The sequence below is a fragment of the Babylonia areolata genome, chromosome 11 (genome assembly GCF_041734735.1).
Source record: "Babylonia areolata isolate BAREFJ2019XMU chromosome 11, ASM4173473v1, whole genome shotgun sequence".
Lineage (NCBI taxonomy): Eukaryota > Metazoa > Mollusca > Gastropoda > Neogastropoda > Buccinidae > Babylonia > Babylonia areolata.
Window position 1 is genome coordinate 37,500,930 of NC_134886.1, and position 16,158 is coordinate 37,517,087.

At 47.0% G+C, this 16,158-nt stretch overlaps 1 protein-coding gene across 1 annotated transcript in view; it reads right to left on the minus strand.

The window, feature by feature from the left end:
- LOC143287239 (uncharacterized) overlaps nucleotides 1-16,158 on the minus strand; it is a 95,482-nt gene that overhangs the window by 21,792 nt on the left and 57,532 nt on the right. Inside the window, exon 9 of the mRNA XM_076595184.1 lies at nucleotides 2,100-2,208. Within this exon, the coding sequence (XP_076451299.1) occupies nucleotides 2,100-2,208 (109 nt within the window). The remainder of the gene's footprint in view (nucleotides 1-2,099; nucleotides 2,209-16,158) is intronic.

Below are 16,158 nucleotides of genomic sequence, written 5' to 3' on the forward strand. Positions count from 1 at the left end.
AGTGTGTGTGTGTGTGTGTTTATTTGCGTGTGCGTGCGTGCGTGAGTGTGTGTGTGTGTGTGTATGTATGCGTGTGTGTGTGTGTGTGTGTGTGTGTGTGTGTATGTGCGTGCGTGTGTGTGAGTAACACGAGCACAAGAATCAAGAAAAGGACGCACATGTATAATGAAAAATAACGAATGCATTCATAGCAAATGAATAACGAAGTGAACAAACAGAAATGATTTGGTTGAATGAAAATTTTTAAAAAATAGAAAAGAAAAAAAATCAAATAAAAATAGGTAAGAAGAGCGGGGATCGCTGGGTGGAATGCAAAACTACACTGGAGTGGAGTGATGGCCTAGAGGTAACGCCGTCCGCCTAGGAAGAGAGAGGATCTGAGCGCGCTGGTTCGAATCACGGCTCGGCCGCCGATATTTTCTGCCCCTCCACTAAACCTTGAGTGGTGGTTTGGACGCTAGTCATTCGGATGAGACGATAAACCGAGGTCCCGTGTGCAGCATGCACTTAGCGCACGTAAAAGAACCCACGGCAACAAAAGGGTTGTTGGCTAAATTCTGTAGAAAAACCAACTTCGAAAGAAAAAACAAATCAAACTGCACACAGGAAAAAATACAAAAAAATGGGTGGCGCTGTAGTGTAGCGACGCGCTCTCCCTGGGGAGAGCAGCCTGAATTTCACACAGAGAAATCTGTTGTGATAAAAAGAAATACAAATACAAATCAATTTGGGCCAAATGCCACCAGCATTCCGTTTCAACATTGTGTTGTTGTTTTTTTTCGTTTTATATGAGATGCAGGTTTCCATTTCCATTTGCTTTTTTTTCAGGTACAGGCAGAAAAATGTCCTCACCATTGTTTAAAAAAAAGTTTCTTGAGAAGTTTTGAATAAGGAAAGGAACACCACTGGATGGGATATAGTTGGGCATGAGAGTTCGGGAAAAGTGCTTGTGCAGTATAAGGATAAAAAACAAAAAACACTTAAAAACTACGACAAAACAAACCTATGCGCTCGTTTTCATGTCTCTGGAAGATACAGACAAATAAAAGAAATCGGTTTTTGTGTGTGTGTGTGTGTTCTTGTTTCTTTTTCAAAGTTTATCCTTTGCTTTCAAGAGACAGGGTGGGGTGGGATAGAGGGAGAAAGTGAGAGGGTAGGGTACGGAAGAGAGAGAGAGAGAGAGAGAGAGAGAGAGAGAGAGAGAGGGAGAGAGGGAGAGAGAGAGAGAGAGAGAGAGAGAGAGAGAGAGAGATATGGAGAAACTCAGAGAGAGACAGACACAGAGGGAGAGAAACAGAGACAGGGACAGGGAAATCGACAAGAGGGTTTGTGTGCAAGCATGTTTGCAGTTTGTTTCACACAAATCGTGCGCACATGCTCTTGAGAAAGAAAGAGTGGATAGAGAGAGAGGGGGGGAGAGAGAGAGAGAGGGAGGGAGAGATGGAGAGACAGACAGAGAGAGAGAGAGGGAGGGAGAGATGGAGAGACAGACAGAGAGAGAGAGAGGGAGGGAGAGAGAGAGGGGGGGGAGGGAGAGATGGAGAGACAGACAGAGAGAGAGAGAGGGAGGGAGAGAGAGAGAGGGAGGGAGGGAGAGATGGAGAGACAGACAGAGAGAGAGGGGGGGGGGAGAGAGAGAGAGAGGGAGGGAGAGAGAGATGGAGAGACAGACAGAGAGAGAGAGAGAGGGGGGAGAGAGAGAGAGGGAGGGAGGGAGAGATGGAGAGACAGACAGAGAGAGAGAGGGGGGGAGAGAGAGAGAGGGAGGGAGGGAGAGATGGAGAGACAGAGAGAGATGGGGGGGGGGAGAGAGAGAGAGGGAGGGAGGGAGAGATGGACAGACAGAGAGAGAGAGGGGGGAGAGAGAGAGAGGGAGGGAGGGAGAGATGGAGAGACAGACAGAGAGAGAGAGAGGGAGAGAGAGAGGTGCGGGGAGGGAGAGATGGAGAGACAGACAGAGAGAGAGAGAGAGGTGCGGGGAGGAGGAGAAGAACCGAGGAATTCAACTTCACAGAGACAGACACACACACACACACACACACACACACACACACACACACACACACACACGACAGCACAGCACAGCACAGCACTATCACCTTAGTGACGGTGGTAGGTATGGACTCTTGGCCCCGCTGTTTTTCCTTCCACCGAGTGTCCCACAACACATAGCTCTGACTGTCCACGTCACTTCCGGTGCAGGACGTGCTGAAAATTAAAAAAGGAGATTTAGTGACACTTTTCTTCTTCTTCTTCTTCTTCTTCTTCTTCGTTCGTGAACTGCAACTCCCACGTTCATTCGTATAAATACGAGTGGGCTTTTACGTGTATGACCGTTTTTACCCCGCCATGTAGGTAGCCATACTCCGTTTTCGGGGGGTGGGGGGGGGTGCGGGGGGGGGGGGGGTGCATGCTGCGTATGTTCTTGTTTCCATGACCCACCGAACGCTGACATGGATTACAGGATCTTTAACGTGCTTACTTGACCTGCTTGCGTATACATACGAAGGGAGTTCAGGCACTTGCAGGTCTGCACATATGTTGACCTGGGATATCAGAAAAATCTCCACCAGGCGCCGTTACCGAGACTCGAACTCGGGACCCTCAGATTGAAAGTCAAACGCTTTAACCACTCAGCTATTGCACCCGTCAGTGACAGTTTTAATTTACCATCTCTGTCTGACTGACTGAATGATCCCCTGTCTGTAAATTGCAAAGTACCGCAAGAAATGACACTACAAATATTCCAAATAATTCCAAACGTACAACTGCTGCTACTTCTGCTACTGCTACTACTTCTGCTACTGCTACTACTTCTGCTACTGCTACTACTCCTGCTGCTGCTGCTGATACTACGACAACTGCTGCTAATTCTATTTCAAATACTGCTGCTACCTACTTCTAATACTCCTGCTGTTGCTACTGCTACTATTACTGCATTTTGCTGCTGCTGCCACTACTAGTAGTACTGGCACAAAACGGAATTTTCTCGCGACTGAAATCCAGAAACTGATTGCTCAATAATTAACAGCCTTTTGAAAAAACAAAAACAAACCGCCAGTGGCATCAGACAAGGTTTTCAAAATTTCTAATAGGACAAGCACTGCTGAAAAGCACAGAAGAAGAAGAAGAGGTAGAAAGAAAAAAGAAAGAGAGAAAGAAAGAAAGACAGACAGACAGACAGAAAGAAAGAAAGAAGAGCACAGAAAGATAATGAAATCAGATCAGGCGTTTTATGGTGTGGTTTTTTTGTTGTTTTTTTTTGTCTTTTTAATCTTTCTGTGAACTTCCTTTTTTTTCAGAAAGCACTTGGGAAGTGTGATGTAATGCGAAGCACATGAATCTCATTTGTTCATCTTCACTTTTCAATATTCGTAGTTTTTTTGGGTTTTTTTTACGCAGACAATTCTATTGCAGCAATATCCATCCTCCCTCCCTCTCTCTGCCCCCCCCCCCCCCCCCCCCCCCCTCTCTCTCCCTCTCTCTCTCTCTCTGTCTGTCTTCATTTGAATTCGTCTTGTCTCACTAGACTAGGTGGGCCCGTGGGCCCATGTACCTTTGTAATGCCAAACATGCTCCACCATCTCAGCAGTCAAGCCACGCCGTCACACCTACGAGCGATGTAATAAAAAAGAGGGGCGGCCGGCGGGGGGGGGGGGGGGGGGGGAGGAGGGCGGAGGTGGGAAGTTCTACCAACACAATAAGAATACTTAAAGCAATAATATCATTTGGATACATACATCGCATTTGATAAAGTTGCAGGTAGTATGAATATTGGATACATATTACACATCTGATAATTTTACGTATCAAGTTGCAAGTATGAAAACTCAATTAAAGGATCAAAGTCATCTGGATACATTAGTACACATCTGATAGTTTTACGTAAAAAGTTGCATTTCTATGTAAGCTGCTTTATCGTTAGTTACCGAAAGTAATCATCAGATTCACATACATTATGGACACATGAGGGCACTCATTTCAGGATCTGGTTCTCCCAAACCTTGTAATTAGAATTTTTTTTTTATCCCACATATTTCTGACGGTGGTTAACAGAAGTGTTTTGTACTCGAAGAGAGAGAGAGAGAGGGGGGGGGAGAAGGAGAGAGAGAGAGGGGAGAGAGAGAGAGCGAGAAAGAGAGAGGCAGACATGGCAGACACACAGAGACAGCGAAAGATGTAAAAGTAAGCAGACAAGCAGTGTCCAACAATAAAGAAAAGGGGGGGGGGGAGAAGAAAGAACGAAAACACAGAAAAAGAATGAAAAGAACAGAAATAAAATCAAATGAAAAGAAAGAGAGAGAGTGTGTGTGTGAGAGAGAGAGAGAGAGAGAGAGAGAGAGAGAGAGAGAGAGAGAGAGAGAGAGAGAAGAAGAAGAAGAAGACGAAAACAGAAAAAAAAAACCCGAAGAAAACGAGGCATCATTTGAAGACCATTCTGGCACTCTGGAGCAGGAATGAAAATTTCCAGAGCATTGGCTGCCAACCCGCGCTTTGTTCCACTTTATTGGCTTTGGGAGCGACGCGAGAGTGCCTAATATTCTTAGGTGCCACAGATCCCTTTCCATCAGACTCGTGCGCAGCGGACAGCACCAATGGGCTTTTTGTGCTCACTGGCTTGGGAATATGTGTGCGTAAGAAAACGTGGAAGAAGAAGAGGACGACACAGAAGAAGGAGGGGGGAGGGCTGGGGGAAGGGGGGCCGTGGGGAGGCGGGGGGGGGGGGGGCGACGAGGACGAGGACAAAAAGGAGGAGGGGTGTTAGTGCAGGAGGAAGAGAAAGGGGAGGAAGGGAAGAAGAAAGAAGAAGAAGAAGAGAGCAGGAGGGAGGGGGTGGGGACGAGAAGGAGGAGGAGAAGGAAGAAGAAGAGAATGAGGAGGAGGAGGAGGAGAAGAGTATGAGGAGGAGGAGGAGGAGGAGGAGAAGGAAGAAGAAGAAGCAAAAGAAGAAGACGAGGAAGGAGAATTAGAAGAAGAGGAGGAAGACAAGAAGACGACGAAGAAGAAGAAGCAGGAGCAGGAGGAGAAGAAGGAGAAAAAAAAGGAGGAGTGGGGGAGGAGGACGAGGAGGATGAGAAGAAGAAAAAGAAGAAGAGGAGGAGGAGGAAGAGGAGGTGGTGGTATAGAAGAAGAAGAAGAAGAAGAGGAGGAGGAAGAGGAGGTGGTGGTATAGAAGAAGGAGGAGGAGGACGAAGAAGGCAGAGGAGGATGGAGGAGGAGGAAGAGGAGGCGGTGGTATAGAAGAAGGAGGAGGAGGAGGACGAAGAAGAAGGCAGAGGAGGATGGAGGAGGAGGAAGAGGAGGCGGTGGTATAGAAGAAGAAGAAGAAGAAGGCAGAGGAGGATGGAGAGGAGGAAGAGGAGGCGGTGGTATAGAAGAAGAAGAAGGAGGAGGAGGAGGACGAAGAAGAAGGCAGAGGAGGATGGAGGAGGAGGAAGAGGAGGCAGTGGTATAGAAGAAGAAGAAGGAGGAGGAGGAGGACGAAGAAGAAGGCAGAGGAGGATGGAGGAGGAGGAAGAGGAGGCGGTGGTATAGAAGAAGAAGAAGGAGGAGGAGGAGGACGAAGAAGAAGGCAGAGGAGGATGGAGGAGGAGGAAGAGGAGGCGGTGGTATAGAAGAAGAAGAAGAAGAAGGCAGAGGAGGATGGAAGAGGAGGCGGTGGTATAGAAGAAGAAGAAGAAGGAGGAGGAGGAGGACGAAGAAGAAGGCAGAGGAGGATGGAGGAGGAGGAACAGGAGGCGGTGGTATAGAAGAAGAAGAAGAAGGCAGAGGAGGATGGAGGAGGAGGAACAGGAGGCGGTGGTATAGAAGAAGAAGAAGGAGGAGGAGGACGAAGAAGAAGGCAGAGGAGGATGGAGGAGGAGGAAGAGGAGGCGGTGGTATAGAAGAAGAAGAAGGAGGAGGAGGAGGACGAAGAAGAAGGCAGAGGAGGATGGAGGAGGAGGAAGAGGAGGCGGTGGTATAGAAGAAGAAGAAGAAGAAGAAGGCAGAGGAGGATGGAAGAGAAGGAAGAGGAGGCGGTGGTATAGAAGAAGAAGAAGGAGGAGGACGAAGAAGAAGGCAGAGGAGGATGAAGGAGGAGGAAGAGGAGGCGGTGGTATAGAAGAAGAAGGAGGAGGAGGAGGACGAAGAAGAAGGCAGAGGAGGATGGAGGAGGAGGAAGAGGAGGCGGTGGTATAGAAGAAGAAGAAGAAGAAGAAGGCAGAGGAGGATGGAAGAGGAGGAAGAGGAGGCGGTGGTATAGAAGAAGAAGAAGGAGGAGGAGGACGAAGAAGAAGAAGGCAGAGGAGGATGGAGGAGGAGGAAGAGGAGGCGGTGGTATAGAAGAAGAAGAAGGCAGAGGAGGATGGAAGAGGAGGAAGAGGAGGCGGTGGTATAGAAGAAGAAGAAGGAGGAGGAGGACGAAGAAGAAGAAGGCAGAGGAGGATGGAGGAGGAGGAAGAGGAGGCGGTGGTATAGAAGAAGAAGAAGAAGAAGGCAGAGGAGGATGGAAGAGGAGGAAGAGGAGGCGGTGGTATAGAAGAAGAAGAAGGAGGAGGAGGACGAAGAAGAAGGCAGAGGAGGATGGAGGAGGAGGAAGAGGAGGCGGTGGTATAGAAGAAGAAGAAGGAGGAGGAGGAGGAGGACGAAGAAGAAGGCAGAGGAGGATGGAGGAGGAGGAAGAGGAGGCGGTGGTATAGAAGAAGAAGAAGGAGGAGGAGGACGAAGAAGAAGGCAGAGGAGGATGGAGGAGGAGGAGGAGGAGGCGGTGGTATAGAAGAAGAAGGAGGAGGAGGAGGAGGACGAAGAAGAAGGCAGAGGAGGATGGAGGAGGAGGAAGAGGAGGCGGTGGTATAGAAGAAGAAGAAGAAGAAGGCAGAGGAGGATGGAGGAGGAGGAAGAGGAGGCGGTGGTATAGAAGAAGTAGAAGAAGAAGAAGGCAGAGGAGGATGGAAGAGGAGGAAGAGGAGGCGGTGGTATAGAAGAAGAAGAAGAAGAAGGAGGAGGACGACGAAGAAGAAGGCAGAGGAGGATGGAGGAGGAGGAAGAGGAGGCGGTGGTATAGAAGAAGAAGAAGAGGAGGAGGAGGAGGATGGAGGAGGAAGAGCAGGACGTGGTGTTAGAGAAGAAGAAGCAGAAGAGGCAGAAGAAACAGGAGGAGGAGGGGGTATGAAGACAAGGACAGAAGAAGAAGAAGATGAGGAGGAGGAGGAGGAGGAAGAGGAGAAGGAGAAGAAGAAGAAGAAGAGGGGAGCAGGAGGAGGAGAGAGAAGGAGGAAAAGGAGGAGGAGGAGGAGATGATGATGATGAAGAAGAAGAAGTTTCAGTTTCAGTTTCACTTTCTCAAGGAGGCGTCACTGCGTTCGGACAAATCCATACACGCTACACCACATCTGTTGAGCAGATGCCTGACCAGCAGCATAACCCAACGCGCTTAGTCAGGCCTTGAGTGCATGCTTACATATCTGTGTACCTATGAAAGTGGATTTCATTTTACGTAATTTCGCCAGAGGACAACACTCTCGTTGCCATGGGTTCTTTTTCAGTGCGCCAAGTGCGTGCTGCACACGGGACCTCGGTTTATCGTCTCATCCGAAAGACTAGACGCTCAGTTTGATTTTCCAGTCAAACTTAGGAGAAAGGTCGAGAGCGGGATTCGAACCCACACCCTCACGGACTCTCTGTATTGGCAGCTGAGCGTCTTAACCATTCTGCCACCTTCCTCCCTGTGAAGAAGAAGAAGAAGAGAAAGGAGGGAACGAGGAGCAGAAGAAGGAGGAAGAAGATGAGGATGAAGGAGGAGGAGGGGGAGAGAGCAGAAGGAAGAGAAAGAGAGGAGGGAAGAAAGAAAGAAAGAAAGAAAGGAGGAAGAGAAAGATAATAAAGTCAGATCAGGCGTAATCCATTCTGTGAATCATTGGCTACCAGTCGCCGAGGGAATACAATAGAAACATTCTTCACGTTAATTTCGCTCCTCCGGTTTTTTTTTTCCTGCTTGTCCATTGATTAAAGCTGATTCAGTACGACTTCCTCTCTCTCTCTCTCCCTCCTCCAACATCACTCCGACCCCACCCCCCCCCCCCCCCAATTCCCCCCCCCCCCCCCCCCCCCCCCCCCCCCCCCACCCCCCCGCCTCCCCGCCACACAGAGTAACTCTGTCGTCTGTCTTTTTCTTTGTGTGCGTGTTTACTAAGGCTCTCTCTATTTTAAAAAAAAAATATCTGTGTGTGTGTGTGTGTGTGTGTGTGTGTGTGTGTGTGTTCTTCAGTTTAATGCCTATCCACATTCTGTGATTTTAGACGAAAAAAAAGCTCTGTACAAAGGAGCCAGGACCTAGAACAATATTAAGTGTTAACCTAATTTAAATCAAATGTCCAAATTGACTCTGTGTGTGTGCGCGTAACTGTGTACATATGTGTGTGCTTACACTTTGTGATGTATTTTTTTTCGGCCAACTGTGTGGGTTCTTCTCTCTCTCTCTCTCTCTCTCTCTGTGTGTGTGTGTGTGTGTGTGTGTGTGTGTGTGTGTGTGTGTGTGGAAATATTACCACTGTACAAGCAATTCGACTACGATGTCCTCCAGTTCAAAGTACACAAACACATGTCACCCCCATACCTCAATAAAATCGTTCAAAGGGCAACAGAGCGTTACGGTTCAAATAATTATATTCTGCCTCGTGTGTGCACATTGATTTGTACAAATCTAGCTCTGCATTTTGTGGACCATCTGTTTGGAACTCTCTTCCTACGTTCATCAAGACAGGCGATTCATTATCGTCCTTCAAATCAAGGGTACGAAAACTTCTGCTACACAAAGCAAAGACAACCAGCCTAAAAACATCACACCCTTTTTTGTGAAATGTATGCGTTGTCTGTTCCTTTACATACACTAACGTGTTTCATGTTATTTTCTACCGTATGCGATGTTTATGTAATACATGTTCGCTAGTTGTTGATTGGATGTTATGGCCTGCCACATCAGCATCAGAATCGTCATTACTATTGTATATGTACAGTGATATAATCATGTTTCTCTGTTCTCTTTATCTATTTCTCATTTCAGTCATGCTTCTGTCCTGTATTCTGTGTGTTTGATTAATTTCCCAGCCATTATCATCCCTTTAATTTATGCCTTTCAATATTGAATATAACTTTTTTTTTTTTCAATATCTGCAATTGTACTACAATATGATTTGAAATGTACTGCAATATGATTCGATACCTAATTATGTCTGTGTATGCATATGTATACATGTATGTATGTATGTGTAGACATATGCATGTATGTGTGCATATATGTATGTGGATAAGAGTGTGTGCGTTTTGGGATGAGTGTATGCACATGGGTTTGTTTGTTTGTGTGTGTGTGTGTGTGTGTGTGTGTGGGATTGAGGGTGTGACGTAAGCCCTTTGCTAATTTTTATAATTATGACGATGATGATTATTATTATTATCATTAGTGGTAGTGATGGTGGTGGTAGTAGTAGTAGTATTTACCATCATTAATTAATTATGCTGCGTCTTATCGTTATTGTTTTTGTTGTCACAAGGACAGATTGGAAGACTAGGCAATGCCTAAAATCCTTATCCTTGAGTGATAATCTTTTTAATCTGTGTGTGTCGGGGGGAGGTGGGGTGAGAGGGGGGGCTGGGGGTCCAGGGTGTTTGAGGCACTGTTGAGAGAGTTCCTCTTCGTTGATGACTGCGCGGTTGCTGCACACACCCATGAGGACATGCAGTTCATTATGGACAGGTTCTCAACCTCCTGTAGGCGCTTTGGACTCACCATCACCCTCAGCAAGACCGAGTCCATGTACCAACCAGCTAGCTCGCAGAACGCCAGTGCCTCCCCCCACCTGTAATCAAGATCGATGACACATTAAGTCAGTCGACAAGTTTAGCTACCTGGGCAGCACCCTATGCAGCAACGGAGCCCTTGATGCAGAAGTGACGCTGCGCATCGCCAAGGCCAGCTCAGCTTTTGGCAGACTCAACAACAGGCTGTGGAACAACAAAGGCATCAGGTTCAGCACCAAAATCAAAACCTACAGAGCTGTTGTGCTGACCACCTTGTTGTACTGCTGTGAAACATGGACGACGTATCGCCGTCACATTCAACAACTTGAGCAGTTTCACCACAGATGCCTACGAAAGATCCTCGGCATAAAGTGGCAAGACAGGGTCTCCCTAGAGAGGAGCGGCCTGCCCAGCATCGAAAACCTGCTGATCCAGTGTCAGCTACGCTGGACAGGACACGCTGTCCGCATGACAGACAGCAGGATCCCGAAGATGCTTTTGTATGGCCAGCTGAAGGAAGGCCACCGTGAACTCATCGGTCGGTCCGACGGGAGACTCCATCAAACTTTTTAATCTGTGCGTGCGTGCGTGCGTGCGTGCGTGTGTGTGTGAGTGTGTGTGTGTGTGTGTGTGTGTGTGTGTGTGTGTGTGTGTGTGTGTGTGTGTGTGTGTGTGTGTGTGGTCTTCAGTTTAATGTCTATCCACATTCTGTGATTTTAGACATGAAATAAAGCTATGTGCAATGGAGCAAGAACCTAGAACAAGATTAACGACAAATTTAATTAAATCAAATGTCCAGCTGGACTCTCCCCCTCTATCTGTGTGTGTGTGTGTGTGTGTGTGTGTTTGTGTGTGTGTCTGTGTGTGCGTGCGTGTGCGTGTGCATGTGTGTGTGTGTGCATAAGTGTGTGCATAAGTGTGTGCATATTTGTGTTTGTGCTTCTACTTTCTATTGTATTTTTTCGTCAAACTATGTATTCAGTCACAGCAGATTTCTCCGTGTCTAATGACAGGGAATGCACAACCAACACTAATACACAGATTTTCCAGTAGCTCATAAAGGAAATTAAAAAGAAAACCTACATGTTCCAACCACAAGGGCTGGCCAAGATAAGTCATGTTCGTATTACTGTAAAGACCATCGTTTCGAAGTTCGTTTATTCATTTATAGTCTGTTCATCTAAGATGATGATATTAATACCATCGTTTAGACCTTACTCTAGTACACAATTAGACAATGTCATTGCTCAACAACATTTGAATAAAAACCAACAACAAAGAACACGTGACCTTTTCCACCTGAAACGATGATGTCAATTTCATGCTCACACACACACACACACACACACACACACACACACACACACACACACCACGCACACACACACACAAACACACACACACACACACACACACACACACACACACACACACAAACACACTCACACACACACGCATACACACACACACACACACACACACACATACAAACATACAAACACACACACACACACACACACACACACACACAAACACACTCACACACACGCATACAAACACACACACACACACACACACACACACACACACACACACACACACACACACACCACACACATACGCACGCGCGCACGTATTCACATGCATACCATGCAAGCCGAAAGAGGCTGGTGAAACGAGAGGTTCAGATACACAGAGAAGCAGACAGTATCTGGCCAGGTTGTGATAATCCTAAGAAGTCGTCTTCTGCCCACGTGAGAAATTTACTTTTCTCGTGACACTCTCTGTCATATTTCTCCCACTACGAAGTTTGGACCGACCTTTTTTTTTTTTTTTTTTTTCCTTGCAAAGCAAGGTCTACTTTTTTCAAAAGCGCAGACATAGCAATGTAAACATTTCAACAAATCCATGCATGAATCATGTGATGTGGACCTATAATATCACTTCCAACAATGCATTTTCCTTATTTCTAACCACATTAACAAAAACAGTAGTATAGGTCTAACAATACTCACATTTTTTAAACCGATAACCACAGCCATTTCTTCCCAATTTACAAGTACATAAGCGTATGTTTTTCTCCATCTATTTTATTTCAATTATAAGTACAAACAGGACACATGCATACATATACACACATCTACATACTCATACATGTATACACAATAACCTGCCATATCCATGCACTTATAACGCATAAATACACATATAAATCCATACCAGCACTTGCGTATAATATACCGTTCTATGACTTATCAATATTACGGTTTACCAACAGAAAACCTAGTTTAGGCTGACTCTAGTCTTGCTTTCCCGAAATAAAACAGTCATTAAGGTTTGCTGTGTTTCTCGAAAGGTCGGTCCTTTAAGTGAAAAGAATCATTAAGTTGATAACAGTGCATTGTATGGATATACAGTTTTCATAAACAACGTGTATGCAAACAGGTTTTTTTTTGTTTTGTTTTTTTATGCGCATCATTGCTTATTATTTATGTGTAGCACTTCAGATGGGATCATGGCCTTTTATTATTATTATTATTATTTTGTTTAAACAAAACATTATTATCCTAATCTTTCTTCCCGGGAAGACATGCGTAACCAAGGATCCGCTGATGAAGGGTGACAACAGCATGCAGAACGCATCAGGTGCCGTGTTGCACTGGGAGTAGTTAGTGCGAACGAAGCCCGTTAGGGTTGTTAACATTATAACATTGTAAAAAACCCACACGTCTGTTTCAAGAACGGAGTCAATGGATGGGAAATTGGAGACCAAAAAAAAAAAAAAAAAAAAAAAAAAAAAAGAAAGCGAGAGCGAGCGAGTGAGCTAGCGAGAGAGAGGGAGGGAGAGAAGGTGAGGGAAGGAGGGAGAGAGGAGAGAAAGAGAGAGCGAAAGAGAGAGAGAGAAGGTGAGGGAGGGAGAGAGAGAGAGAAGGTAAGGGAGAGAGAGAGAGAGAAGGTCAGGGAGAGAGAGAGAGAGAGAGAAGGTCAGGGAGGGAGGAGGGAGGAGAGAGAGAGAAGGTCAGGGAGGGAGAGAGAGAGAGAGAGGGAGAGAGCAGAGAGAGAGAGAGAGAGAGAGAAGGTGAGGGAGGGAGGGAGAGAGAGAGAGAGAGAAGGTAAGGGAGAGAGAGAGGTGAGGGAGGGAGAGAGAGAGAGAGAAGGTGAGGGAGGGAGAGAGAGAGAGAGAGAGAAGGTGAGGGAGGGAGGAGAGAGAAGGTGAGGGAGGGAGGGAGAGAGGAGAGACAGAGAGAGAGAGAGAGAAGGTGAGGGAGGAGGAGAGAGACAGAGAGAAAGAAAGGGGAGAGAGAGAGAGAGAGAAGGTTGAGGGAGGGAGGGAGAGAAGGTGAGGGAGGGAGGGAGAGAGGAGAGACAGAGAGAGAGAGAGAGAAGGTGAGGGAGGGAGGAGAGAGGAGAGACAGAGAGAGAGAGAGAGAAGGTGAGGGAGGGAGAGAGAGAGAGAGAAAGTAAGGGAGAGAGAGAGAGAGAGAGAGAAGGTTGAGGGAGGGAGGGAGAGAGGAGAGAGAGAGAGAGGGAGAGAAGGTGAGGGAGGGAGGGAGGAAGACAGGAGAGAGAGAGAGAGAGGGAGAGAAGGTGAGGGAGGGAGGGAGGGAGAGAGGAGAGAGAGAGAGAGAAGGTGAGGGAGGGAGAGAGAGAGAGAGAAGGTGAGGGAGAGAGAGAGAAGGTAAGGGAAGAGAGAGAGAGAGAGGAGAAAGAGAAGCAGAGAGAGATAGATGGGGAGAGAGAGATAAGAAGAGGGGGAAGAGGAGAAAAAGAGGAGGAGAGGGAGAGAGAGGAGAAAGAGAGAGAAAGAGGGAGGGGGGGGGCAGGGAGAGAAAGAAAGAGATAACGATATCGATAACGGTAACGACGATTTATGCAAGAAAGGGCCACGGCCCCACATAAAGGGGGTGATTTACAATAGACATTATGCATCAAACACATGTCAGCCATATACACGCATGCATGATTTCAACACGCAGTTATTTCACAACAAATCACACCTTCCTTGTTTTGAAGGGCTTAAACAAAATGAGAAAGAGACAGCGAGAGACAGTATTTGTCACTCCAAAAGACGAAAAGACAAAAAGAGACTCGGTAGTATCCGCCCTGACCCCGATATATCCAATCACATTTATTCACCAACCCTTTCAGTCCATTTCACTCACATCCCACAATGTCGTGAACTTTCCACTTCTTTCACCCCCCCACCCCCCCACCCCCGTTTCCTCCCTCCCCTCAACCACACCAACACAGACCCAGGCGGCTTTCCCTGCCCTCTCTCTTTACCCCCCCCCCCCCTCCACCCACCTCAGTTCCCCGCCTCCCTCACCTCTCTCTCTCTCTCTCTCACACACGTACACATCAGACATGGTAATATGCCGTTCATGGTCCGGCATGCCGAGAACGAACGAACAAACGAACGAACAAAGGAAAGAAAGAAAAGCAGACCCTTTCTCACAGGAGAACGCCTGATTGCTCTCTCCCCGCCTCACCATGTCTCCAAGCGTCTCCACCATCTTTGAGTCTGCAGAAACCCCACAAGGGGCAAGACAGACCCCTCCCCTCCCCACCGCACCCCCACCACCCCACCCCCTCCCCCCATCCCCCAGCCAAACATCAATTTACTTTCTCTTACTTCGCCCACTCACCAAGCTCTCCGAAGGGGCCATGCAGACTAGGCCTCTTCTCGAGTCTTCTGGGACCACGGGTAAGAAGTTGTAGTAAGTAAGTAGTACCATCTCCCCTGTGTGGTGGTGGTGAAGTTCATCGTCATCAGTCCCGCCTTTAAATAATTCATTCTGTTTGCTTTTCTCCTAGCTACTGCTACGTTAACTAATACCACAGCTTCGTAAGGGTACGTACAGGTCAGCCGTCCATCCAAGAAAGAGTGCACCCGCCCCCCAAGCCCCCCGCCCACCTCTCCACCCTGCTGTGAGCAAATACTCTCCATCTTACCCTCCCCCCTCCCCTCCCCTCACCCCCACTCTCCCGCCTTGCTCTTCAGTCAGAAAGTAAAACTGGTCGCCTGGCTGTATGGAGGATGCTGACGTGTGTGTCCATTGTGAAACAATGCGCTGACGAAGAGTTCGCTTCATGTGAACACAGTGTTTGAGTCTGCTGTATGCAGGTTTAATAAAAGTTACAACAATGACCATGGTGGTTATATCAGGTATGTTCCTTATGCCGAATGCTTTCGATTGGGATAATAATTATAGACAGGAACATTGTTCCCTATGCTACACAAAGTCACGATTCTGCACCACCACCACCTAATGCCACCCCCACCAGGTAAAGAACTTGATGCCAGTAACGGTTCTTTTCTCGTGTCAGTATAATGAGTATTGCTCATTTTCTTCATTTTTAAATGCTGCATGCACACCTTTCGTAAATGGCAGGTACCATGTCGCATTACTTTGTTAGCCTGTCTGTCTGCCTGTCTGTCTGTCTGCCTGACTCTCTCTCTCTCTCTCTCTCTTTCTCCCTCTGTCTCTCTGTCTCTGTCTGTCTCTCTCTTGCCGGTCACTCCTTCAGTTGGTTTCATTTGCCTGAATACGGACCGGTTTTGATATTCACAAAATTTAACGCGCGCGCGTTATGTGTGTGTGTGTGAGAGAGAGAGAGAGAGAGAGAGAGAGAGTAAAGACTCAAATACTTTGATGACGTGAGCGACATGCTGATATCAACAAGTGGAAAACACGCTTCCTCCATTCCCCCTCTCTCTTCCCTGCACACATCAACACATTTCACAACATGTGTGTGTGTGTGTGTGTGTGTGTGTGTGTGTGTGAGAGAGAGAGATTCAGTTCAGTTCAGTTTAGTTTAGTTCAGTTCAGTTACTCAAGGAGGCGTCACAGCGTTCGGACAAATCGCCATATACGCCATGCCACATCTGCTAAGCAGATGCCTGACCAGCAGCGTAACCCAACACGCTTATTCAGGCCTTGTGGGGGGGAGGGGGGGGGGGGGGGACAAGAGACAGAGAGACAGAGAGAAAGAGACAGAGGATGATTGTGCGGAACAGAATTTGGGTGAGAGAAAGTTGACTCAGAGTGGAGGGAACAGAATGACAGAGGGAAAGAGAAACACGGAGACAGGGGGAGAGACAGACAAACAGACAGACAAAAAGACACAGACAGACAGACAGACAATGAAATGGAAAACAAAGTGTCGAATAAACTTGGTTGCAGATCTTGTTGTGATGTCTGTCCCAGCTTATTGAAATAAATACCAGGCAACAAAGATGAAAAACAAAACAAAAAAAACAAAAACAAAAAACAAAAACAGAAACCAAAAAAACACGCAAACTAAAGAAAGAAAGAAAGAAAAAAAAAGAACGAATGAACGAACGAAAACAAAGTCCGATTTATAACACCTACGGCCCAC